The sequence below is a fragment of the Varanus komodoensis genome, unplaced genomic scaffold, assembly GCF_004798865.1.
Source record: "Varanus komodoensis strain SLA01 unplaced genomic scaffold, ASM479886v1 scaffold16, whole genome shotgun sequence".
In the NCBI taxonomy this organism is placed as follows: Eukaryota; Metazoa; Chordata; class Lepidosauria; order Squamata; family Varanidae; genus Varanus; species Varanus komodoensis.
Genome location: NW_025335468.1, coordinates 17813386 through 17840825, shown reverse-complemented (window position 1 = coordinate 17840825; position 27440 = coordinate 17813386). Strand labels below are relative to the sequence as shown.

The 27440-nt window shown below is 44.2% G+C and overlaps 1 protein-coding gene across 9 annotated transcripts in view; it reads right to left on the bottom strand.

Annotated features, from left to right (window-relative positions):
- Positions 1-17248: 17248 nt before the first annotated feature.
- TEAD1 (TEA domain transcription factor 1) overlaps positions 17249-27440 on the bottom strand; it is a 231230-nt gene continuing 221038 nt past the window's right edge. For all 9 annotated transcript variants that reach the window (XM_044425625.1, XM_044425623.1, XM_044425626.1 and 6 more), the window contains one exon: positions 17249-25034. In XM_044425625.1, the coding sequence (XP_044281560.1) occupies positions 24921-25034 (114 nt within the window). In that variant the 3' untranslated portion in view covers positions 17249-24920. The remainder of the gene's footprint in view (positions 25035-27440) is intronic.

The window sequence follows — 27440 nt, the reverse complement described above, 5'->3', positions numbered from 1 at the left end:
AAAAAGAACTTTGTTTGCTTTTGTTCACACATAAAAGCAGAGTATCATTTAAATGGAAATAAACATTCTGCCAAAGCTTGGTCTAAGTTAAAAGTGAGAAATGCGATTTATCACCAAACAAGTTAACTTTACTATTGAGTGTAGCCAGAATTTGGTGATATAATTTTTTAGACTTCTAGAAAGCCATCATTCATACATTAACCAGTTTGTTAAATGTTCCATACAGTTCATTTGCTGCTCATAAAACAGAATCATTATAACAATTTAAATAGGAACACTTCAAAATATCTGATTTAGATAAAACAATAACAATCTTTTCAACATTACAATATTTCCCATGTAGGAACACATTGATTAAATGTCTGATTTAAAACCTGCATATATAAAAGAAGCATTAGCGAATTGATCATCCTCTGGGGGATAATTTACTAATTAATATGTTGACTAGCTATTTTAGAGAACAAAAACAAAAAACCCAGCTGATTTAGTGCTGAACAGAAAATTTAAATAGGACATGGTTTTCAAAAAGCAGTTAAGATTTCCATTTTCACATTTCTGCAGTTCAATTTATTTTCTATTAGAATTGTCCAGTAAGTAGGATTTCAGTAGCCAACAGACTACAAAACGAAACAAAGAGAGATATTTCCTGCAATCAAATCTAGAGTACTGATCGTGAACTTTAATCTTATTTATTCTATTCATCCATGAAGCAGGAGAGAAAAGAAGTCCTGGATCATCATGAAAAACTCTATCAAAACAAAGGCTTTCACATCTGTGACGGGAAAGTTACCAGCTGCCATATGTCGCTCCCATATGCATATGCTAACATGGGCCCGGCCAATGGAGTTCCTACAAACTCGTCCATGACCCTGTTGTGCCACATAATGAATGCCCCATTGTCAGCCGTGCTAATGCTACACAATCTGTTTTGCCATATTGCCGTACGTAACCCAGCTTTGCACTGCGTAGAACATTTTGCTGCATAAGAGGAACTCGCCGGATGCCGCGCAGCCTGTTGTTCTAGAAGAGTCAGAGCTCTGCTGTCATACTTGACGCAGCCGGTTGGTCCACAAAGGAGGCGCCTTATTGTTGGCCGTGCGAGGGAGTCTGATTTGTGGGTCTTTCGAGAGCAGCTGCGCTCAGACTCCCCCTTTTAAGCAGACGACATGCCAATGACTTTGACTCGTTGTCTCAAAGCAGACTGCATGGCAGGATGCTTGTGGCGGGGGCGGGGGCGGGGGGGTCAGCCAGTTCCTTTAGTAAGCATGCTAAGCCCTTATTTGGGCTGCGTTCCATTTGGTATTACTGCCATGCCCAAGAAACTGACACGGTTGCAGTTCAGATTTCGGGATCAGATGGGCAGATTTCGTTACTGTGCTGTGACTTCTCCGATCACGGTAGTAACTGATTCCCATAGACTTTTCTTCTCTGTTGTCATGAAAAGATGCCATTAACATCACAGTGACTCAGGGATAAAGTACCTTTCCCCAGAGTGAAGACTGGCATGAGAAAATGTAAGCATTTTGTGTGAGATGAATCAACAGGGATCTATAAACAGGGATTTCATTGATGAAAAGTGAATTAACTAAAGAATCCATAGATCATTTTGCAGGAAAGATTTTAAATCACAAGGCTTGATGGCTAAGGGCACGCTGGCTTATTTATGGACACTGTTGTGTTCTGGAGTGTTGTGCAATATGGAATGAAAAGAGGACATTAAGGATAGTCTTTCTAAGGTGAAGTGGAAGTTTTTGTGTACTGTATTTTAAGCTCTCCTTTTAGTACCTCAAAGAGACACCATTAATGAGGATTTGGTAATGTGCAGTTAAACAAACTAACTAACCATCCAGTGCAAAACTTGAGGTTGCGCCCAGAATTAAGCGTGCACAACTGGGCTTGCAGAAAGCAGTCCCCCTGTCCCCTGGGAGACAGTGTGATGTGGTGGCACAAGGGCTGGGCTGGGACTTTGGAGCATGGGTCCTAGTCCTCACTCAGCCTTCCTCACAGGGTTGTTAAGAAGGTGAAATGAGGGAGGAGGTCATGAGCACCACCTTGGGGATATACGTGGAACAAGATAAGCAGGTTGCTTACCTGTAACTGATGTTCTTCGAGTGGCCATCTGTGCATTCACACATATGGGGTGCTGTGCCTGCGCAGTGCCTAGGCTGGAAAGATGGAAAGCTAACGGTTTTGGCGGGAAAACTCCACTCCCCTCCCCTCTTGGTAGTATATATAGAGTGGAGTGTCTGCCATTTTCTCCAGTCTTTGGAGACCGAACGTTCGCCACCTCATGGAAGAAGATGGTTATCAGGTACTGTCATAGTCGCCCACGGTACCGATGACATAATAAAGTATGAGGTACCGAAGCAGTATCATACGGTACCGATGAAGAAACCACTCACCGACACCGAGCGGGGCCGGCGGGCGGGTTGTGTGACTGCACAGATGGCCACTCGAAGAACATCAGTTACAGGTAAGCAAGCTGCTTTTCTTTGTCGTGGCCTCTGTGCATCACACATACAGGTGACTAGCAAGCTTACCAGAGATGGTGGTGGGCGGTGTCGTCATTGAAGAATGGCAGAAAGAACAGCTCTCCCGAAGGAACAGTCTCTTCTGGCACACACGTCAAGGTGATAGTGCTTTGCGAAAGCACACGGAGTAGCCCAAGTTGCGGCCTTGCAGACCTCCTGGATCGGGACACCCGCGGCAAATGCGGAGGAAGCTGACACCGCTCTAGTGGAATGGTCCCTTGGAACAACAGGTAAGTCCATCTTTGCAAGCTGGTACGCTAACAAAATGGTTTGAACAATCCACTTTGACAGTCTCTGAGACGAAACAGGTGATCCTTGGTCCTGTTGAGAGTACTTTACAAAAAATCTATTAGAGCGTCTAAGAGATTCTGTGCGTGATCTATAGAAAGCCAAGCATCGTCGAACATCCAAGGTATGCAAGGACCTTTCGATCGGGTTCGACGGTGACGGAAAGAAGGCAGGCAACACAATCTCTTGATTCAGGTGGAATGGCGTGACAACTTTAGGCAAAAAAGACAGATCCATCCTTAGAACCACCTTTTCCTTATGGAAGTTGCGATAAGGCGGGTCAATTCGAAGAGCACAAAGTTCACTGGCTCTACGAGCTGATGTAACTGCAACAAGGAAGGCCGTCTTCCATGATACAAGATGCATATCGACAGTCACTAAGGGCTCAAATGGTGGTCTTGTAAGTGCCTGAAGGACAACTGAAAGACTCCATGTGGGCATAACCGGCCGAATAGAAGGATGAAGATTTTGTAGTCCTTTGAGAAATGTTTGAATAAACGGTTGTGAAAACATCAACAATCCTTGTACCGTACTCCGATAATGTGACATGGCAGCTGCACAGACCTTAACTGAGGAAGGCTTTAGTCCCAGACAATGCAGTTGCAGCAGAAACTGGAGAATATTCTCAACCTAAGCTGTAATCGGATTGAACGAGCGTGATTCCACAAAGGATGAGAAGCGGCGCCACTTTGCTGTGTAGGATTTCCAAGTTGATGGTCTTAGTGTAGACTCGAGAATCCTTAAAACGTCTGGATCCAAAGAGCTCGGTCCCAACAACATCCCCGTCGGTACCGAGTCAGTGAGGGGGTCAGATCGGTGGTGAGTTGAGGTACCAAGTGACCTAGTAGATTTCTGTCCCGAAACAGTTTCTTGAGTTAATGAATTCTCCACGCAATGAAGTTCAATGAGGACAGGTCCGGGTGACGGAGGACAGCGCTGTTTTGTTGAATTAGTAGATCTTGTCTGGACGGAAGACGAAGGAAATTGCTGTTTGAGATCCGAAGGAGAGTGGAAAACCATGCTTGACGAGGCCACCAAGGTGTTATGAGTATTCCTGTGGCATCGTTGTGCACAATCTTCGAGACAACTTTTGTCAGTAGAGGAATAGGCGGGAATGCAGAAAACCTGAGATTTGCCCAGGGGATCATAAGGGCGTCTCCCATCGATCCTGGTCCTATTCCCGCCCTGGAGCAGAATCTTTTGCACACCCTGTTCTTGTGGGTAGCAAATAGGTCTATGTCTGAATGTCCCCACAGTTGGAATAACTGTATGCAGACTTGATGATTCAGTTCCCATTTGTGGATGAACGACATGTGTCTGCTCAGGGTGTCTGCTTCCTCATTGTCGGTCCCGGCAAGATGGACCACCAAAAGGGTTACACCTCTCAGGATGCACCATTCCCAAATGTCCATGGACAGGCGGGCCAGAGCAGTGGACTTTGTTCCACCCTGTTTGTTGATATAGAATATCTCCACTATGCTGTCGGACGTGAGCTGTATCACTTGATGGTGAACAGCTTCCTTGAAGGACCAAAGTGCCTTGAAAATCGCTAGAAGCTCGAGGTAATTTATGTGACTCAATGACTCTTGCCGGGTCCACATGCCTTGGGATCAAAGCCCCGCGCATACCACACCCCACCCGACCAGTGAAGCATCGGTATATAGGGTCAGCGTCGGGTGAGGGGTGATGAAGGGGGTCCCCACATTTAAATTGACAGGGGTCGGCCACCAAGTCAATGTTTGTACAAAAGTGTGGGGCATACGAAGTGGTTTTTTGGGCAAATCTCTTTGTGGATGAAAGTTCTTGTTGAACCAGAGTTGAAGAGGACGGAACTTCAACCTGGCATGTGGGACAATGGTGACTGTGGCAGCCATATGACCCAAAAGTCTCTGGATTGAGAGTGCTGTAACTACATTATTCTGTCGGATTCGAGAAATACAGAAGCAGAGGCTGTCCTGACGAGCTGGAGGAAGGAACGCCCTTGCTACCGTGGAATCGAGACGAGCTCCAATGAAGTCTATCACCTGTGTAGGGACAAGGGATGATTTTTCACAGTTAATACAAAGTCCGAGATTGTCCAACAGTATGCAAGTAACCTTGACGGCTGACAGTAGGCTTTCACGGGTCTGTGAAACTATAAGCCAGTCATCCAGGTAAGGGTAAACTTGGATGCCTTGAAGTCGAAGATGAGCACACACTGGTGCCATACATTTCGTGAAGACCCTCGGAGCCATGGCCAAACCGAACGGGAGGACATTGAATTCATATACGTCGGACCCGATGGTGAAACACAGAAGGCGCCTATAACTTGGATGGATCAAAATATGGAAATAGGTATCCTTTAAATCAAGGGAGGCGAACCAATCCTCTCTCCTCAGCAGCGGAAGGATATTTTGAAGGGTAGTCATCCGAAATGTCTTTGGTTTGATAAATTTGTTGATATTTCGGAGGTCCAAGATCAGACAAAGACCACCATCCCATTTCGGGACTGTAAAATACCTAGAATAGAATCCGTGAAGCCCTTCGGAGCTGGAAATCTGCCGAATTGCACCCTTACGAAGCAGTTGGTGTACTTCGTCCACTAGCACTGGAGAGCGCGGTGTAAATAGAATCGGGCTCGACGAAGGAACGGTATCGAATTCTATTCTGAATCCAAGCTGAATAATAGACAGGACCCACCGATCAGATGTGATGGACTCCCAAATGGGGAGTTGGCCTTGCAGCCGTTCCTCAAAAGGGAGGGGGAAAGGTGGGTGTGGAGGTGGAGGAGAGGTTCGCCCATCCCATCAGTGCTGACGCTTCTCCATATCAAAACATTGGTGGTTCTGTGGGAAACGCTGATGGGGTTGTTGCCTTCTGCGTTGCAGCCGTTGTTGGTACAGTCTCTGCAGCGGCTGGTAGCGGTAGGATGGGCATGACCATGACCATTTACGTTTCTGTTGTCCGGGCAATTCCATCCATCCTGCCGCCATCCGGGATTCATGGATGGACTTGAGCTTATGATCAGTGCGCGAATGAAAGAGCCCGGAGCCGTCAAAGGGCATTTCTTCTACTTGCCGCTTCATCTCGTCAGGGAAATTGCAGTCCCACAACCAGGCATGCCTTCGCAGTGAAATGGCCCCTACAAGAGCTCTCGAGTCCGTATCCACATGGTGGCGTGCTGTGGATAATTGCCGTATAGCGACTTGCATACCCTCTTTAATGAAAGTCCTAGCCAGATCCCATTGTTGCTCAGGCAGGGGAGCAAAGATGTTATTCAGCCTCTGCATAATAAAGAATTGATACCTGGCCAGGGTGGCTTCATACTTAGACATGCGAAGCCCAAGTCCTGCAGCCACATAGACCCTGCACACCAGAGTATCAATCTTGCAGCCCTCCTTGTCTCTGGGGGTGGTATGTCCTCTGGCTTCCCTGCCCTGGGATGATTCAACCACCACAGAGTTCGACTTAGGGTGATGGAGTAAAAAGGGTATATCGCTTTCCCGGACTCGATACATAGATTTGTATCTTCTCACTGTGGGCTGAGTCTGTGAAGGCAAGTCCCAAGGTTGTGTCATCGCCTGCTGCAAAGTTGTAATAAGTGGTAAGACAATTGCAGGTGATTGCTCTCCCCTGACAATGTCGTAGAACTTGTCGGTGCTCGGGTCTGGCTGGTGTTGCGCCTCGATCTCGAGCGACCGAACAAGTCTAGACATGAGCTCCCCGAATGAGATGTGGGGCTCTTCAGGCGATGATGGTCCCTGAGATGTAATAAGGCCATCCGGGGAGGTGGAATCTGCATCCAAGTCGGAGTTGGGCCCAAGGTGATTCGGCTCCGACGAGGAAGTCCCTAGTGAAGTGGGACGTTCGGGTTCGACCCGCCTAGAGGTGGATGGCATATCCTCATGGGCGGATGGCGAGGAATGGTCCCGTGGGTGAGGACGAAATCCAAAGGAGTGGTAGTCCTTCCAACCTGACAGGTAGCTGTAGTAGGGCAGGAACCATCCTTCTTCCCGCTTCTTGTCCAACTGGGACTGAGGTGATGGTGATGTTGGAGTTTGGTCTCGGGCTCTCACCGTGGGCATAGGAGTCGGAGAACGAGCCCTAGGAGGGGAGTCTTGAATCTCCCCATTGGATATCGACTCGCGATGCGGCTCCTCAGGCAGTTGAGCAGGTAGGCCCTGTTGTGGAGCAGGTTGTATTGGAGACCCTGGTGGGGTAACCTGCATCGCCGCTTGAAGCATCGGTACCGATGGTGTTGGTACCGAAGCTGCCGCCAGGATCGATGGTGCTGTCAAAACCGAATCCCTATGCCTCTTCTTATGGGGTGGTTTAGCCGCCTTGTCTTTCTTCACCTTCTTATGGGCCGAAGATTGATCCAATCCTCCGTGCTTCTTCTTTTCTCATTGTTTACGTGGGGGGGGGGGGGGTTTGTTGGGCCCCGGGGGGGGATTGTAACAAGGGAATGATAACTTGGAATAAGAGCAAGAATGTTAGAACAGTAGAAACAACGAACAATACTGAGTCGAGCGAGAGACGAACAGGCACGAGGCACAGCGAACGGCGGTCACAAAAGACTCGAGAAAATGGCGGACACTCCGCTCTATATATACTACCGAGGTGGGAGGGGAGTGGAGTTTTCCCACCAAAACCTTTAGCTTTCAATCTTTCCAGCCTAGGCACTGTGCAGGCGCAGCACCCCATATGTGTGATGCACGGAGGCCACGACGAAGAAGGAGGCAACAATGATGGAGCCTGGAGCAGGCAGAAGGTGAGCTCTGCTCATGGAAGGTATCTCTGTCACGCAGCCTGCCCCATGCAGTGGGCTCCCATGCGGCACTGTGGCTTCGCATTTGCTCTGTGAAGCATTTTGGGAGTCCGGAGGAACTTCTGCGTAGAGGAGAGGCTGCTGCAGAAAGGGGGTGGGCAGGGAAAGCTGCTTCATTCGCTGTACTTGCACATACCTAGATCAGCATCGAACCCAAAGCTGAGTCATTCTAGAAACTAAGCAAAACAATCTTAGATATTTCTAGGCCCCAGTGCACAAAGGAAGCAAAAGTAATGCATCTGAAAAAGGCAAAAACAGAGGAAAGACACGTCTTGCATTCCAGCAGTGTTAAAAAGGGAGGCAATGACTAATCAGCAAAAGTTATTTGAGTTGCTGACAAACCTACTTCCTAGCTGGCGAGGTAATCCCAAGGGAACCTCTCCTTATCTCCAATTAGTTTGCACAAGTGAAGGGTTCACCTGAGGCTGCAGGGAGCTAATCCGCACTCCTGGTTTCCATTTGTGGAAGCCAACTGTGTCAGCAGTGGCACAGCAGGATGTTGGAGCAGGCAAAGGAAGCCCTGCAGCAGACAAAGCAAGGACCTGAAGCTGCAAAGCAGAGGCTGGGCTGCAAGATGCCGGACTGATTCCACCCATCGTATCCCGGTTGCTCTCTGAAGAGGAAGAAAGCCGGAAGGCCCATCCAGGTACATGGCAGGAAAGGGAACGAGGCTGAAGCATAGTGACCAGCATTGTGTGGACTGTTAAAACACACATCTCATTTTCTTAATGCATTATACTTGTATGAAATATGGTTTTACCAGTCTGGTCAAACTCTTTTTTATATTGATTTTCCAAGTGAATGGCTTTTAGATACTGGCTGTATTGGGTACTGAGTGGAGGGGGAAGGGTATTAATTGTAACTAGCCTTGAGAAAAGTTTTGTTTGGAAAGGTGGCACATCAGTTCCTAAATATATGAATAAATAAGCAACCAAACTACAAGGAATGTTTAACCAGCTGCAAGGGGCTGGGCCTTCAACTCAAGCACCTTCCCCTGCAGCTGGTGTGGTAGCCAAGTTGGAAGACCCCCTTCAGAGCTGTGGTGCATTTGGGGGGGAAGGAACTGAGGAGTGGGGCACCACCATTTTTGCCAGAAAGACTGTGATTTTTCCCTTCACAAGTTGGTGTAAAATGCTTGGCCAAGACTAGCTGGTTAAATGTTTTGCAGGGCAGGGGAAGACCTTGGCAGTCCTTGCCTCCATATTTCTCAGGCTCTCAACTGGATACCCAGAATCCTCCAGAGCTGAAGGGTCTGGAGCAGCCATTTTGATGTTCCTTCTAAGTTCAACGCACACGTAAGTTATACAATTGCCTGAAGTCCTGTGCAGAACAATTTCAGAAGGCGGGTTAGAACAAGCATGTCTACATGATAAAAATCAGAATCAGTTTGCTTATTTATTATTCATATATATATATATATATATATATATATATATATATATATATATCACTTTATTTGCTAAAAAGCCATCTAGGCAGTGCATAGTAATTTGAAATGATACAAATGAGCACATTAAACACTGTAAGGTATTAGAACATTCAAACAACTGCTTAATTTAAAAGGCTTAATTGAAACACCATGCCCTGAGTGTTTGCCCTATTTCTCATAGCCAAGAGACTAGGGGCTTAGTCATAACCCTTGGGGAAGCACATTTTGCAGTTTGGAAACCACACAGGAGAAGCGCATTTGTGCTTGTCCACTAAGTGGAACTCTGCCGAGATTGTAATGCCTGGGCAAGGTCATAACAAGAGACACGGTCTCTTAGACAGATCCAAAGCCATTTAGGGCTTCCAAAGGTTAAAAGCAACAGCTTGAATCGCATCTGGAACACAACAGACAACCAGTGCAGGTTTTTCAGGGCAGGTGTGATGCAACGCACTCATGAGCAGCCCAGATGCCTCATTTGGCACCAACTGTGGCTTCTGGACATTTCTGAGAACCTCAAGCGGACCACGTCACAATGATGTGTCTGAACATGCTGTGAGCAAGGCATATATAACCCTTTTACAACCAGGGTAACTCCCACTGCTTTTTCTCCCCTTCTAGCTACCAAAGAATCCTTGGAATTGTAACTTGCTGATGATGCTTGAAATTCTATCACTGCCAGGATTGTGTGGGTAGTATTGCTATTAAATCATTTTAAATTTATGGAGGATAATGCCATTGAGGGTACCAAAATTGACCAATCCATATTACTGAAGAATTATTTGCTTTATCTTCCACATTTTTCTTCCACAAAATTTAAAACATCTGAAATAGGGGGCTGTAAGCTACTCTGGTAGAGCATGTGAGACCAGGGGTCAATTGCCTGTAGCTCCAACTCGGGATGAGAAAGACACATGATGACGTTGGAAGAAGCCACCCTTGCCTGATGCAATTGAAGGACTCCAAGTACAAGGCAGACTTGGCAAAGTCCTTGGCACAAGTGCTTGATAAACGTTACTCATAAAAGGGGCTGAAAAAAAAATCACAGCAGTGGTCTGGAAGGACCCAGGACCCAGGACTCAATGCCCATCAGGATGGAGCTGGGCAAACCAGAAGGCAGAATCACAGAATAAGCAGATGTCAGGACCAAAGAGTAAGGCCAGGAGCACAAGAGGAAAGAAAGTGTGCTCCTTCAAACAATGTGTGTCTTCTGACCAGGACTACTGCTTGCCCACAGGAAACCCTGCAATGAGGTCCAGAAGCACAGCTCTGAAACCCAGCGTGGTATTAATCCACAGTCTCTGTATTAATCCTGTTTAGGCAGCAGCGTGCTTTTGCTATGGCCAACTTCACAGCGGAGTCAGCCGTAGCAGAAGCAAAGCTTGGGGATGTTACCTACAGGACGAATCTCACAGGCCTGGGCTTGATGAGAACCTGTCCATGATCCAGCTGTGCTCTTGGCTGAATTTCAGGTGAGCTGATAAGGTCCTCTAGATCTGGAAAAGCACATACCTGTTAACACCCATTAGTGAAATCACTCAGGAGGACGAGGGCTGAGGAGCTGTCCTTGCTGGAACCAAGGCTCGCCATGCTTGGAACATGACAGAGTGACTCGTGCCCGTTGGCATTAGCATGGTTTTAGGCATTCAAGCATTTCATGGTTTGGAAATATTTTAGGTTCCTATAACTGACAAGTACCTGAGATGGGATGCTGAGCCACTTTGAGGAAGTGCCTCCATTCCCCGAAGGTTTCCAGTTCCAGATCATGGCTCGGTTAGTGAAAGAAGAAGGTGCAAGGCTAAGTCTCTGACATGGCACCAGGATGGCACCCAGTGCTAGATCTGACACATCAGCTTCAGCTACCAATGTCTGACCTAGGACAAGAAGGGCCAGGACGAACATAGAAAGTAATCTTTCACTGGTTGAATGCATCCTGTGCCATCCAGAATTGGTTCTGATTCTTCAGGAACACTGTAAAATTAGAGATCCACCAGGAAAAGTTGCAGATGAAATGCAGTAAAGGTTAGTGAACCAAAAGAATCCCTGCATTCACTATACAACCAGAGAGTTCCTGACTACAGCATTGATAACGTGTTGGAATGTTGCAGAGTTGCTATACAGGTCAAATGGATAGCAATTTATTCAAATATGTAAAATGGGCACAGAAAGCTATATTTCATTCATTCCTCCTCAGATCCATTCCTGCTTCGAGAGACACTGGATCCCCTACAGCTGTTCAAAGACTTCCAGGATGAGTTGATGGAAGTGCTCAGCTTTTAAAAAATATTTATCAGATTAAGTGCCTGATAGTCAATGCAAGGCCCAGACTACCCATTTTCACCACTGAGAAAATGAGTGTTTCTGCCTGGGAGGTGGACAGCTGAATAAACCCCTTTCTTGATGTGTCTTCTAGGTGGCCCCACAATCCTGTGAGTTCTGGGGAAGATCAATGTGCCCCAAAGTGGTGCATGTTCCCTGGGAGTTGGAACAGCTCACACATCAGCTAAAGCAGAGCAAAGGCGCTCTTTGCCACTGAGCTGTAGAATTTCTGGGTCCATGAATATCTACAAACTGAAAACCTGGTTCTTTAGAGACAGTGCAAACCCATCCAGAACAGGTTGTACCCTTAATCCTGGGCAAATCCTCACTATGGTCACCTACATCTCATCTTTTACGGGTCTCGACAAAAGTTCAGGAGATCTACAGCCTCCTTGCACTATGTGGAAGAGAAGGATAGAACTGGGTGAGGAGACCCAATCAACAGAGCCAGTGACCTTCTTGCAAATGTAGAGTCTTGTAAAATTATGGGTAAGGTCATCTCTGCTGTGTGAGTCCAGTTGGCCTCCTCAGAAATGCTCGTCACTACTTCTACAAAGTTGACTTGTACAACAAAACATCAACCTCCTCCAACAATGGTGAGGCCCATTATAAGACTTGTTTGGCTTTGCTTCTAAGTAGGCTTAAGGATACACCTGAACCATGAGTTGGCACTGATTAAGAAAGACTTGCAGCTTCCTATTGTCTTCCTTAAACCTTTCTGATACTGGTGCAGAAGGTTGTAAAGGCAGCTCTATTGCAGAAACTCCAGAAGCAATAGATGTGATGACCCCTGGAGTGGATACAGGGCACATGGCCGACAAGGACAGTACCTCAGTCTGCAAGGTCTGGATAAATGACATAAGGGATGTTCCACAGAGGTCCTGTTTTCACTCAAGGCCCATTTACTCAGCTTGAGCAATCTCTCAGGGTTGGGCTGTGGGCAAGGCAGATCCTTGAATGAGCCAGGAGCCAGGATCTGGGAGATAAGAATGAAGAGAAACCAGGATCAGAAAGTTCCAAGAAGGCAGGTCCACAGAAGAAGCCAGGGGTCAAAACCAAGGAGCAAGAGCAGAAACACCAGAGCTCAGGTAGGCTTTGTTGTGCAAGCAAAGTTGTCCTGAGACAGGAAGACCCCTTCAACTACTTCCTGCTCAAGTGGCACTGGTGGAATCATGGTGAGTCAGACCAGGAGCTTCTTCACTGAGAAGCTGGAGTGACACATAAGGCAGTGGTCAGCAGCTCCTGCCAGAAGCAATCTACGCAGCTGCAAGATCTTTCTCATTGTACACTCACAACATTAAATCATATGAAGGATCCCGTTTTTCTAGGTTTTACTGTACAATAGCTGTCGCCTATCTGGAAGAGGAGAATTGGCATAATTTGTATTTTTATTAATGGGTGTGTGTGTTGAGTATTCCACAAAAACAGATTGAGTTAAAGATTCAGTGACTGCATAGGAAAGAAGGCAGTTTCTTGAGTGCCTCTGTTTAAGGTTGCACTGACCAGACTCTGTCCTGCTTCATCAAATGCCTTGAGGTCACAGTGTGTGCCAAAACAACAGTGGAAGTGGTTTGTCTGGGTATCAGAAAACTGCTGCTATATCATCGGGGACAATTGCAGCATTTGGGAGAACAAAGAGGGGATGAGGCAGCGCTGAAGTGATGGGTAATCCATTCAGGAAGCCAGTCTGTTGAGTCTTAACAGTCATGCCTTCTCCTACATGCCTTCCAAGACGGTTCACCTGCACTCAGCTTGGAAGTCCTTTGAAAGGAAAAGAACAGTTCTGTTGGGAGTTGGAGAACGATGAATTGAGCTTTGCCATAAAACACGTTAGTGATTTTTCCCCTTGTTAAGACAAGTGCAGGTTTGTTGTTTTTAAATACAAGATACAGTTCTAAGCACACCGGCAGCCTAGCAAAGCAGCCTCATGTTTTGAAGCTGTCCCTCAGCCTGGCAATTTAATATTTGCTTTTAAACTGGACTTCACCGGCCACGCTGTCAGCCAGAAGCGTGTGTTGCTGATGGCTAGTGTGGAGACAGCTTCCTGGTTAGTTTATGCTTGCTGCTGAATCAGGAGTTTGGTGTGTGTGTGTTCCTCTTATATTAAATGTTGTAAGCCACCTAGAGAGTTTCAACTATTTGGCAGTTCAGAAATGCAGCAAAAAACCATTTTGCCCCGGCAGAATTACTGACAGCAATGTATGGCTGGTGCCTTTAGTGGAAAAAGAAAATCCAAAGATACTAATAAGACACACTACAATAAGCTACAAATTATAATGGAGACCAGGCCAGGCACCAAAGTCCAGCATGGTTGGGCAGAGGTTGAGGGTCACATGCTCAGGAGGGCCCATGTGGCCCCGACCCTGTTGCAGCTGCTGCCATTCTTCTTCTCACCTTCCCAGCTGGCCCTGCAGGGCCCACAGCACCCTATTTTAAATAACTTTGAGTAGTAGAGATCTGAACCCATGAGGTGCCCCGTTTGCCCCATTTAGGGGGAGGCATGGCCAGCGAGAGCTGGAGCTCCCCATCAAGGAGATAAATCGCTCTTTCCCAAATCGTGCTGCTTGGAGCTCAACTTCCTGCACGAGCTTCTGCCTCGAAGGCTACCTGGAACCACTGAATCGCGCATGATTCTGAAAATCAGGAGGACATGTCAGCAGGCTAAGGAGCAATGCAAAGGGCTCACGGAAGACGGACTGCCTTGCCACTTGTTGTGCCACTTCAGGACTTCTCCATCCCCAATTCTTCTCTTTCCCCACCTCATAGGCCAAATGTGCAAACGGGTGTGGTATGGCGGTGCGAGTGTTGGGTGGGACTCGGAGGGGGGGTCCGATTTCTAGTCTCCACTTGGCCATGATGGGGCTCACTGGGTGTCTCTGGATCTCAGCCTAAGCCAGCTCACTGGGATGTGGAGAGAAGAAAATGGGAAGGTGGAGGACTAGGTAAGGGATAAAGGCAGGATATAATTCAGTAGTGGCAATAATACTGTGTGCTGGTGGAGTAGTAGCAGCTGGTGAATAACACAGGATTTGCTTCGGTCCTTCTGCAATGATAATATAGATCCAAGGTTGCTAGTATCTGCTACAGTGCACCGAAAAATAAACCTCAGCTGTTCTCCATGGGGATGTGTGCACATCTGGGCTCACAGGCCTGTTTGGAATCCAGCTGCTAATCCTTGATCTCGTTTTAGACTTTGGACATTTCTGCAAAATTAAAGAAGTATTTAGAAATTCAGGTCTGCTAAGAGGAATTTTTAGCTCCATGGAAAAAATGGGATTTCCTTTCTTCCAGGTTATAATGCACAGATGGCTGCAGCTCTAAAAACTGATTAGTAAAGACATACATCACTCTCTCATCACAATGCCCTACAGACCAAAAGGTGCATCCGTGCTGTCTGGAGAAGAGACAAAAATGATGCAAAACTTGCATAGGCCAGTTGCAATTGTTGCTCTAACATGTTGGTTCAACAAATCTTTCAAAAGCCATAGCAAGGCATTGATAGAACTCAAAAAAGCAGAAACAAGGGAAGCTTAATTCACCATGTTTAAATACTAAAGCTGTTTTGAAGGGGGAAATGTCCACATTTCTGAAATATTTGAATACTCTTCACTTCTGCAAAATAGCACTCTTTCCCATGGAATTGAAATGCTTCCCTTGAAAAAATTTTTACCGCACTTCTTGGCAATATATGAAAAGAAACAATGGAAGGATCACAGATTTGTATAGCTATACAAACACAATAATGAAAAGAGAGAAAGCAATCTCAGGTAATGTGTTGTTGAAGGCAATACAGGACAAATAAAATCCAAAAATTGGAGTACATGGAGAGAATATTGGGAAACTTGAATACAATGACAAGTGGCAAGTGTAGGGAAAGCAGTAAGATGGGCTTACAGAAATATGTTAATAGCCAACGGAAGACAAACAGCTAAGTGCCAGATGAAAGAGGAGATACGACTGGCCTTTGGTGTTCAGGGCTACACAAAAACTTTCATGCCAAATTAATCTCTTGAACTGCACCCCTGTACTCCAAATTAAGTCCCACTGAGTTCAATGCAGCTTACTCCCAAGTAAGTGGGTATAGGATTGCAGATTCAAAATGTTTGAAACATTCTGATAGCACGGCTGCTTCCTACCTCTTTCTGGAACAAAGTTGATGCCAGAGCTCAGTATTGCATGCCTAATGAGTTGCTTGGGGATGACGGAGCAGTCCAAAGTTCATCATCCGGGTGACGATTGTGCAGCTTTTGTCCTCAGCATCACCTCTTGACCTTCCATCTGCCTCCCTGAACTGGATTTCCCACACACAGAAGTCTGCCAGCTGCAGCCGCGCAACTGCTTCACCACAGAGTTTCAGGGCGTAGCTGGAACAGTTACCCGTAGATTCATCCTGTCGCCAGCCTCTTCAGTGCCTGGGACGGTTTTCACAGCCTCTGCATGTGTTCTGGAACAGGCAACTCAAGCCTCTGGGAGAGGCATTTTGGGTGGAAAGACATGGTTCAAATCAAATTAAAAGTAACACATTCAGGATTGCACACATTCCTCCTTGCCCAGGGCATCGGGGTGTCTCTCTGTTCCATTATCTTGTTAAACCACTTGATTCCAAAGATTATAAAGGTGAGTGTCTGGGGGAGAGGGAAAATAATTTAGTACTATTTCCCCCCTTGTCTTCTTACTTTAAATGGTGCAATGCTGTTGCTTCTGGAATCTCACATCACTCCCATTACTTTTTCTTACTCAGTATTCAGCTTGTGGCCCGGAAATAAAAGCCTTGTTAGAGCATACGAGAACAAGTTCCATACTTGATGGCATGGAACCACTGCCCTTTCACCAGTGGAAGCCTTCTCTGGATCAAAGATCCTTCTAGGAATAGAAGGGGCTATAGAAGAGGAAGTGTCAGATATGAATCCAAGTTTATATTAAAAAGTCTTTCCAAACGGTTGGCCAGTGAATGAGGAGATCTAACCAAAGTCATAGAGCAACCTCAATCTCAAATCCTACACATGTTGTCTCTGAAGCAAAGCCCATTATGCTCAGTGGGTTTGCTCCAAGTTAATTTGATTAGAATTGCAGCCTACGAAGCATATGACTTATGAGCAGCCATTACTCTCTTCACATCCCTCTTCAAGCAGTTCTCTTCCTCAGGCACAGAACTACTTTGAGAAAGGGGAACAGGCCCCACCAACTAGCCCTACCCGGCATTCTGTAAGTCCAGTTGGTCTTGGTGCATGTGCAGACATCATGAATGTCCTCAGAGAGGTGTCTGCATACATTGAACTCTGGGTCCCATGAAAACCTTGGCTCTGCCACTGTATGCAGAACCCACACACAAACTGCAGACAGGGACTTGAGGGAATAGTCAGGATGGGCTGGTCACTGCCCCCCCCCCCCCCGCCAACACATCCAACATGTTAGGAAAACAAGAGGAATAATGATATCCCAACATCTTCTGTTTTAACAACATCTAGAAGATACTGTTCATAACACCTCTGAGAATATCACTGTGGGACATAACAGCTACGTGGCGGTCACTCGTTTGTCACCTTTCCTCAAGGTAGTGCTTCTCTTTTGAGGATCTCAGTCTTGGACTGCAACCCTGTGGCCATTTCCTTCAAATGGGCACAAGAATGTTGTGGTCCTTGCTTCTAAGTAGGTATATGTAGGCTTGCACGATTAAGAGAAATAATGTGTGATGCACAGAGGCCACAATGAAGAAATGCAATTTCCCATCCTTTGCAACCGCAGCACCGCCTGAAACAGTGCCTGCCACGATCATGTCCTGGCACCTGGCGTACACGGCCCCAGTGACATCAGATGATACAGAGCCCTCCTTGGCTGCCCCACTGATGACTTCTAGGCAAATTAAAACAAAAGCAATCATGACTTTTATTTTCTTTATTTTCAATCGATACTGTATGAATACAAAGTTTCTAGAAAGCTACAAAAAATCTACCACTTTATCAAGAAGGCATCAAAATGTGTCACTTTGCAAAGACATGGAACACCTGCAGTAACCGACACAAAAATAGCATTTTTAGAGTGATGAAATAATTGCACTTAACTGTCATGGATATTAAAGTTATCACACATATGTACCGCGAAAGCTAGAATACTTTTTTTTTTTACAAAGCACTTTTATAAAAAAAATTCTCTGCACACAAACCCTATAATTTTCATATTACTATCATACTAAAGATAAATTCACTTTAAAGCCAACACTTAAAACATTTTTTAAAACAAAAAAGGTACCAGTACCTACACACAGACGACAACAAATACAAGAATACTGTACTGCCAAAAGGTCTGATTGAAACGCATTTTGAAAACCTCAAAAATGTTAAGACAAGATTTGAAAAGTTTCATTTTTAAAAAAGAAAGAGCTTTCCCTCTATGTCTAAACAAGAGGTACTTTGTCATCCAAATGCCTCCCTACCCAAAAAAGCGAAACGAAAACAAAACAAAAACAAAAAACCCAGCAGCAGTACAATATTAAAGTAACCACTGACCATATATGAATATGCTTAAGTCACAAACCCAGTTTATACACATTAACAAATAAACAAAGTGAGAATTCCATTAAGTCATTTACAAATGTGAACAAATGCATGTGGCAAATAAAAAAACAGAAAGAAAATTGTTCATAAAATGTACTGATATTAAAGAATTAAAGGCTATTCAGGTTTTAAAAACTGTTATAAAATTCTTTTGTCTTTTTCAGGCACATATTGTATTTTTTCTCTGCAGTCATGAGCCTGAAGTAGAGGCCCACTTAAAAATAAACAAAACAAAAACAAAATGCAAAACAAAAGCAAAAACATTGTGTAAGGAGGTAACAGGGCATATCCTCTCTGTGAACTGAGTGCATTAAGAGTTAATTGACACAGTGGAACTAATTGTGTGTGTGTGTGTATTTTAAATATCACAGCCAGACTAACTTGCTAAGCTATAGATCAAGACTTTGAAACTTCTTTATACTTCAAATTATCCAGTCTTTGTTTTCAGGGAGATGGCTGGGAGAAAGGAACAGAAGATTTTAAAAAATCAACCTGAGTACTGACTAAAATGCAGACCAGTTGATACATTACCAGCCACCCATGGTAGCTGCCCCAGTCCCTTCCCCAGGCAGATCAATGCGGCAGGGAATGATGCTTAAACCCTTTATCGCGTGCTATGGCTCCAACCCCTGCCATGCATCTGAGGTCGTCCAAGTCAGCCAGCACTGGCGTGCAAGCCCTGGAAGCATCGAGTACATCGCACGCGGCAGAGGTAACGGAGTGCCACTCCCTGCGGCATGGACCACCAGCAGACCGAAGAGCTTCTTGGCAGCTGCCATCACAGATGGTATGTGCTGCATATACTGGTTCCTATAGAGCCATAAGTGTGGTACGATATGTGCTGATGTCAACTATCTTAAAAGTGATGGTTTTATTCTGTTACTGAATAATCCTAACCTGTGAAAGACAGGCTCAGTTTAGAAAACATGCCAAACCATGGTTTGTGCTTGCCATTAAAAAAGTTTGATGTTACATTTCTATTTCGCCCAAGAGCCAAAGCTCATAAAATAAACGTGGTTTGAGTTTCCAAATGTCTAACGGGTAAACCATGGCTTTGAGCTACTTGTCTGCTTTCATTTATTATTTCTGAACACTCAGGGTCGGTGTGTCTAGGTTTGGATATCACATAGAAACCCTTGATTTTAGGGAGGGGGTGATTATCAAAATAGCTGCAGATTGCATCCAGTAAGCACAGCAGTAAATTATGGTTTAATTAACCAATGGTTTGGCAATGTACTCAAGGGTTCATAGGTTTATTCCCACTGCCATGATGCATCAGCTTCTGCAGGTTGAGCAAAGGCCGTAACTACGGTTTGTCAATTCAGACTTCTCAGCTTATATAGAGAGCACAAACAATTAGTTGCAAGTGCACTTCAAGCCATGATTTTTGACATATTGCAAAATGTGTTTGGTCAATTTGCTAAACCATAGATAAGCTTCCTGAATAATGGTATGGCATGATGTTAAAACTGAGTCATACAAAAGCAAGAATGCCCTAGGAATCAGATCAGCAAAACTGAGTATGCAGTTTTACAGGTTTTCCAATGCTGTAACGTAACTTCAGACTAGCAGTTGTTTCCATTCAGTGTAATTATGACTAAAAACAGGAAGGTTGAGTTCAATCAAGCTGTCAAAATGAACGGGCTCTAGCACTGGTGGAAGGTGGGAAAACAGATATAAAAGTTGCAAATTATACAAAATAGTGGTACAGTACCTAAATAAACCATTCTAGAATTCAAGTAAGTACAAAATTACATTTGTAAAGTAAGCTATATTTCAACTGTCACAAATGGTACCATTATTTCTTTTTTCAATTTTGTACATACGACAATAAATAAAAATGATTCCTTTGCAATAAAATATACTCCAGCCACTTGCTTACCTATATCTGTCTCAGCAGATATATCCACTAGTTGTAAATATATATTGTGTACTTTTGAGGCCAAGCAACCCTTACTAGATTCGACGTGACAAGAAGGCGACTGGGTTTGCACAACATGCCATGGCTGCAGAATCTGCAGGTATCATCCTGAATATTGTGCCCTGATGGTGTGTCGCTACATGGTGTGACTCTGGCCAGTGGGGTTACATGAGAGTTAAGCAACCTTCACCTGAGCCCATTCGCTAAGTTTGCACGGCACAACAACAGACAGTCAGGATGGTGCCTCTGGACGTCATGGTTGTTGTGGCTTAAATAAGCTATAGCATGTTGTGTAAACCGCCAAACTGAATGTGATCTGGATCTCTGAGGAACAAATTCCAATATGAATGCAAGTTAGGCTGCAATCCTATACACTTATCTGCGAGTAAGCCTTGTTGAACTCAATGGGGCTTACTTCTGAGTAGATATGCATAGGATCACACTGTTAGAGTCTGGGGGTATACCAACAAATACATACTTTCTTTGAGCCACACACTAATTTTAAATGAAATTATTTAATGTTTGTCTATTAAACAAAAGTACTCACAGCTACAAATCTCTGCCAGCTTTTGGTTTTACTGCTATTAGTTCTCATTGATAAAATTAATTATGTTGTGTCCCTCTGAATCAATCTCAATGTTGTCAATGTCTCTTGAAATAAATGATAGTATCCAAATTCACAAATGATGTTTAAATGGCACAAATTATTTGAACATACTGTATTTCCTGCAACGACAACAGGAAAGTCCTGAACGTTGCCAGTTTAAAGGTTTTTTCAATTATGTTTTGTCATTCATTCCTAAGAATTTGGTGCTAAAAAGCACAGGTCAAATGTCAGCTACATTTTGATCCACACTTTCATTTCCAATTTTAGGCATTTAACCGCTCAACTTTGTAAACAAAATAAGTGCAAATTTAAGATAAAGAAAACCATCTTCACAGATTTAGAACTACTATATTAATAGAGTCACATTTGTCCTTTGCCTGAAATTCTGCTATGTATACAGATTCATTACTCAGGTGCAAGATTGGGTGGAGAAAAACATGGCAAAGGTGAATTACCGACTGCTTTCCTATCATTGCCAGTCAGCAGTGCTGCAGAAACAAAGACGAACAAGCTGAATAACACGGAGAATAGTTTTCCAGCATTATGCACTCTTGTGATTTGCAAAAAGCACGCTACTATAAAAAGTTACTCTTTTGAGAATGGAGGCCTGTTAGTTTTGACTGTTTCCAATAAACCAAAGGCATTATGGTGATCTTTAAATATTTTTGGTCTCTATAAATTGTCATTATTATGGCAGCACTTTTCTAAGCTGGAATTTCAAAACCAAAGGCACTTGCATGCAAGAGTGCAGAGAGTCACAAAAGTTAAGTATTTGGTCATGAGAATTTAAGAAGGCAGCATTAGTCATACAATTCACTTTCTGCAGAAAATTCTAGAGCTGTTAACATCTCATTTTGGTATAGATATTCCAACTATGTAGCAATGGGGACTGACTTGTATATGAATGTGTCTTAGACAAAGTAGACGAAAGGCTTCTCTCTAGGAGATTTTTCTTCTTAAGGTTAACCAATTAATGGACTACATAATATTGGCATGATAGGCTAAAATGTACTTCTAATGTAGCACTAAGGCACTGCATATTGTAATGCTTTGGCAGCTCGGAATTGAGAAGTTCCTACGACAAAGTAACAGCAACAAGAGAGAAGCTTCCAGCTTACAAAAGAGCTCACAGTTTACAGGCAGCCTTTTGGACTACACAATCCACACTAAACATCTGACAGACTTAAGGCTTTCCAGAGGAAACATGCACAGGGAAGGGCACGGGATCATTTACATCCACATAAAGTTAATGACAAGGCAAACAGATCCCCATACGTCTTACAAAAATGAACGCCAAGAAACATTGTGACTCTTTAAACCACATAGTTATTACATACATCATGTCGCAGACTGTATTAACAGGAAAAAAGGAAGTGTACCTGGTTTGCAAACTGACTATTTTATACGCCACAAGGAGTTGCCTTAAACTGTATAATTATTCTAACATTTAAAAACTTCTTTCATTTAAAATAAACCCATCAAAACCAAAAGCCTCATAAATGATAACATTAAAAAGAGTAGTTTTAGACTTGTAACACCAAGTGCTTCAAAATAAGGAGCAATTTTAGATAGGTAAGATGCAGTGCTTTTCTAAAATTCATTGTTAGCATTAAAGACTGATGAAGAGACCCAGCCACACATACTCAATTTTACAGTTCACAGAGTTAAAATTACTGACAGCATAATCCCAGGCATGTCTATTCAGAAGTAAGTCCCACTGAGTTCAACAGGACTTTCTCCCAGGTAAATAGGCATAGGATTGCAGCCCAAGGAGTTCATCTGTCTTAATATCTGTACATCCAAAGAAGCTCAACTTGCACAAGGCGCTAAGATTCTGTACGCTACCCATTCCAGAGCTACTCTGTGTGTGCAAACCTGGGGACTACGAAGCGATTTGGCACCTTCTGATGCCACACTGGTTCTTTGCAGCTCACCTCTTCAGATGTCAGAGGGGCACTGTTAGGAAGGTTGGATGTGGCCATGAACAGAAGACTGCAAGTGCAACCTGCAACTTGGTGCTGCATTCCAGAGGTTGGACAGAACATAAATCTCTAAGCTATTTTTTATTAAGTAAGAAACTTTATACTCTGAGTATTCAGCCCCACCAGCACCCCCCACCACCACTTCTAAGATGAATATTTCCAACTGTGAAAGACCTCCATGATTTTTCTGTGTTATGGCCGACAACCTGCTTATTTTGTTATAAATACCAATTATTCTAAGCAGCACTCTGAATTTTTTTCTCAACTGTGCACGGGCTCTATTTCTAAGTGCATTCGCTATTGACCTAGTGCAGCAAAAATAAAGGGAATTTCCCCATGGATATTTACAAGTTCATGATTCCATTCTGTAAACTATGCAGCTTTTCATATTTCAGGAAGCAGGCTGGAGAGCGGAGGGGCAAGCCCAAGGTTCCAAAGACCAAAGAAACAGGTCTGAAAAGAAAATACTGAAACTTGAAAGTATCATTGCTACGTTCCTAGATGATCTAACCCTACAAACTTCTCGATTAATTATGAGTGGAGGAACTAGGTGCATCTGACCCTTGATATTTGTGTTTCATGTTGCAATGCACCAATATTTCAAGCCAGTAAACTTGGTTATAGCTACAGTGAAAAAAGAGCAGATAGAGAAAGGAGGGTGTTCAAAAGGTGATGGCATGCTTGGAAACAGAATGTGTAATTAAGGCATGTACCTTTTGCCTTATGAGAATGTACCATGCATGGCTTAACATTTATACTAATATAAATTTGATAAAGCCAAGTTTCAGTCTTTATACTGAATGAAGGAGAAACTGCTTCTGAGATGGAAGCCGACATACTTATAATTTGTATGCTTATAAACTAGGCCTGCGGGAACCTGCAGCCCACAGCCTAATTTAATGTAGCCATAGGCCCAATTTTATGCAGTGAGTACAGAGGGAGAAAAGAAAGGTGACAAATAGGCAGAAGCCAAAATAAATGGAGTAGGGGAAGGAAGGGCAGGAAACCTCTGAAACAGATCAGTTCAGACCTCTGGCAAAGCAATCTATTTCTCCTCTGGAAAAGGAGGAGCCTGATGGAAAGAAGGAAGGGGGAAAATTGGGATGGCAGAGAGGAAGAAAGTGACAGAGCGAGAGAGAGAAGAGGTGGGCTTAGCCCAGCACCAACATGCTTTCCTCAACACACAACCCCTGAGGAAACAACCCTGCCACCTCAAAAAGTGTCCATCCCTACCTGAAGGAGAATATGAAATTATTCATTGTTAGGCGCATCAAAAGTTTGACCAGTGTGGGAGCGACATGCTGGGGGATTCTGAGGAGGCTGCTGTACACGGCCATTAAGCTGTGCTTGGTGTAGCAAATCATAAATCATGTAGTGTTACCATAAGAAAATAGCAGTGTCTTTTTTGCCTGCTGATAGCTGTGATTTTCTAACATTCTAAAGACATTAAAACAGATGAACTTTATATTTGTTTACCTGTTATCATCTCAACCACAGTTCTTTTGTGGTTTTAAGCTGACAATAAAATTGGATTACAGCACTTTAATCCCCCCCCACCCCACTTACATTCGCTAATTGCTAATTTTGGTGTTGCAATTTCTTGAGTCATTAGGAAAAACAAAACAAAATTTCTCATATAATATATAACCACACACACAAGATTACATACACCATAGGTCTAATTTTCAGTATTTATCTAGTTATTGCAAAACGAGCCATCTTTTTAATTAAATAATCAAATGTCCTTATTAGTACAATACTTTATATCCACTAGATATTATTAGTAAAGGGGAGGAAGTCTTCTCGCTCTGCAATACCTGCTTGAAAAGTTCAGTGGATTAAAATGTTAGTTTTAAGATAAAGGGAAAGAAAACAAAATTGCCTACTTTTAGAACCTGTCTGTTCCCATCAGGCATTTCTTAAGGCTATGTTTGTCATTTGGCTTCAAACAGAAATTGATTTGCAGTTATAAAATAATTTAGTGAATTACATTCGTTTGTACCTTCCACAGTAATCAGTTATGAAAACAATTCTAAAAAAATCGTGTGCTAATTTATGCTTATAGTTAAAATTCATTTCAATTTCACTTGCATCTTAAAAACATGTCTTTTTTTATTAATTTAGACAAAACACCTCATAAACTCTTATAATTGCTGTTAAGTTTTCCCATGGCAAATGCTCTGTCTTATATTTATTTTTTAATACAACAACAGAAAAATTAAAACTTCCACAAAGGCTTTGAAATTCTTAAATATAGTCTCCCCAAAGAATGGTGGTTTTATAAATTTGAAGAACACTTTGTTTTAGAAAGAATTTGTACAACTGTACCAGAATTTCACAGCTACAATATATATCGATACACTAAAATGAGGTTTAGAAAAATGTTGGGGAAAGCTCAGCCAGAGGAACCGCCGCTTAGTGTTGAGGTTGACAGTCTGTGTTTTCATAGGAGTTACAATAAGGAAACATGTCTATAAATAACCGCTCAGTCCTTTACAAGCCTGTAGATGTGATGTTGGGCACCGTGTTCACTGTTTGAGACTTCAAATACACACGCCATACAAAGGAGGGTTTCTTGTGTGTCCCTGTTCGTTACAACCTGTTTGCGGTCATACATAAACAGGAAAGAAGAGAATATGTTAGAAACCTCGTCATTTGTTACCACAGACACCAAAGCAAAGTATGGAAGTCTAATCCACAGATTTTAGAAAGTAGACGACATTTCACTTGTGCTCATACTCATACTTTTCCACCGCCACAGCCTGTTCATTAAATGCCTCTTTAATGCTGACATTTGACTCGATACAAATATACCTGACAAAATACCCCAACATGAGAGCTGAAGCATTTCATCCCAAAACTGAATTCCCTGCTCCTGCTGTAGCACCTATGCCATGAGGGGTAGCGTAGGGGGCTACCTGGGAAAGAGGAATGTGTGAGAAAAGCAGGTTGCTTACCTGTAACTGATGTTCTTCGAGTGGCCATCTGTGCAGTCACACATATGGGTACTGCGTCTGCACAGTGCCTTTGGCCGGAAGATTGATAGCTAACATTTTTTGCGGGAAGCTCCGCTCCCCCTCCCCCTTGTGGCCTATAAAGAGCGGAGCGTCCGCCATTTTGTTCAGTCTTTGCGACCGAACGTATGGTATCTTAATAGAATTTTTTTTTTTTGTCGGTACCGTAAAGGAGATGGTCGGTACCGAAGATGCCCTCTCTCATCGACATTGAGCTGTCGATGCATCCACTCACCGACACCGAGTGGGGCCGGCGGGCGGGTTGTGTGACTGCACAAATGGCCACTCAAAGAACATCAGTTACAGGTAAGCAACCTGCTTTTCTTCGTCGTGGCCTCTGTGCATCACACATATGGGTAGATTAACAAGCTTACCATCAAAAGGAGGGAAGGTGTCCTCATTGAAGGATGGAGGAGAGAACTGCTTTCCCGAAGGAGCAGTCCCGTTGAGCCCGAACATCGAGACGGTAATGCTTGGCGAAAGTGCAGGGATTCGCCCAAGTGGCGGCTCTGCAGATGTCATCAATCGGAACCCCGGATGCGAATGCAGAAGATGTAGCAACAGCTCTAGTAGAATGGCCTCGAGGAACTGAGGGCAATTCGAGCTTAGCTAACTGATAACACAAGACAATAGTGTGGACTATCCACTTAGAAAGCCTTTGTGGAGTGACTGGGTCGCCCTGATCTCTAGCCGAATATTTGATGAACAGTTTATTGGATCGCCGAATAGACTCCGTTCGCGATCGATAAAAGGCTAAACAACGCCAAACATCGAGGGAGTGCAAGGATCTTTCCAAGGGATTCGATGGCAATGGAAAAAAGGCAGGCAGTACAATGTCTTGTCCTGTATGGAAAGGTGTAGAGACTTTGGGCAAGAAAGATGGGTCGAGACGTAAAATGACCTTTTCTCTGTGGAAGTTTAGATAAGGAGGGTCGACGCGGAGGGCACAAAGTTCACTGGCCCTCCGGGCTGACGTGACAGCTACAAGGAACGCCGTCTTCCAAGAAACTAATCGGAGATCCACAGTCGCCAAAGGTTCAAAGGGGGCCTTCATAAGGGCCTGTAGAACTACAGAAAGGCTTCACGTGGGCATAACCGGTCTAATTGATGGATTAAGATTATACAGTCCTTTCAAAAATCTCGAGGATAGGATGAGAAGATAGAGGTGATCCATCGACTAAGCCACGGTGGTAGGCTATTGCGGCCGTATACACTTTAATAGAAGATGGCTTCAGTCCAGAGTGATGCAACTCCAGAAGGAACTGAAGAATTTGTTCGATTGATGAGACAAGTGGGGAGAACGAATGAGACTCGGCGAAGGTGGAAAAACGTTTCCATTTAGCCGTATATGACTTCCTTGTGGACGGCTTTAGGGCAGAGTCGATAATATGCTGAATCTCAGGGTGCAAGAGCGTTGGGTTCAAATTCGACGGGGCCTGTCTCGAACCGGATGGTACGGAGAGACTGTGGCAGTGAGAGGCACCCGCATGGTTGGATTAGAGAATCGGAACCGAAGTGGTCGAAGTAATCGTCGGTACCAATGGATTAGTAGAAGCTGTTGGATCCGAGGCTCTCGAATCCGTCGTCGGCCCCAATGGAAGGTCAATCATCGAATCCGCCACACTGTCAGGTTCAATGAGAGCAAGTCCAGGTGACGAAGTGTGCCGTCCATTTGCGTTATAAGATATGGAAGTGCTGGAAGATCAAGAAACTCCCCGCGGGAGATGTCGAGCAGTTTCGCAAACCACGCTTGACGTGGCTACCAAGGGGCAACTAGTATCCCCGATGCACGGTCGCTCACTATCTTTGCTATGACCCTCATCAGAAGAGGGATCGGAGGGAAAGCATAGAAGTTGATGTTGTCCCAAGGGATCATGAATGCATCCCCTAGGGATGCTTGTCCGATTCCCGCTCTGGAACAGTAAGTCTCGCATACCCTGTTCCGTCGAGTAGCGAATAAGTCCACATCGGGGAACCCCCAGCGCCTGAAA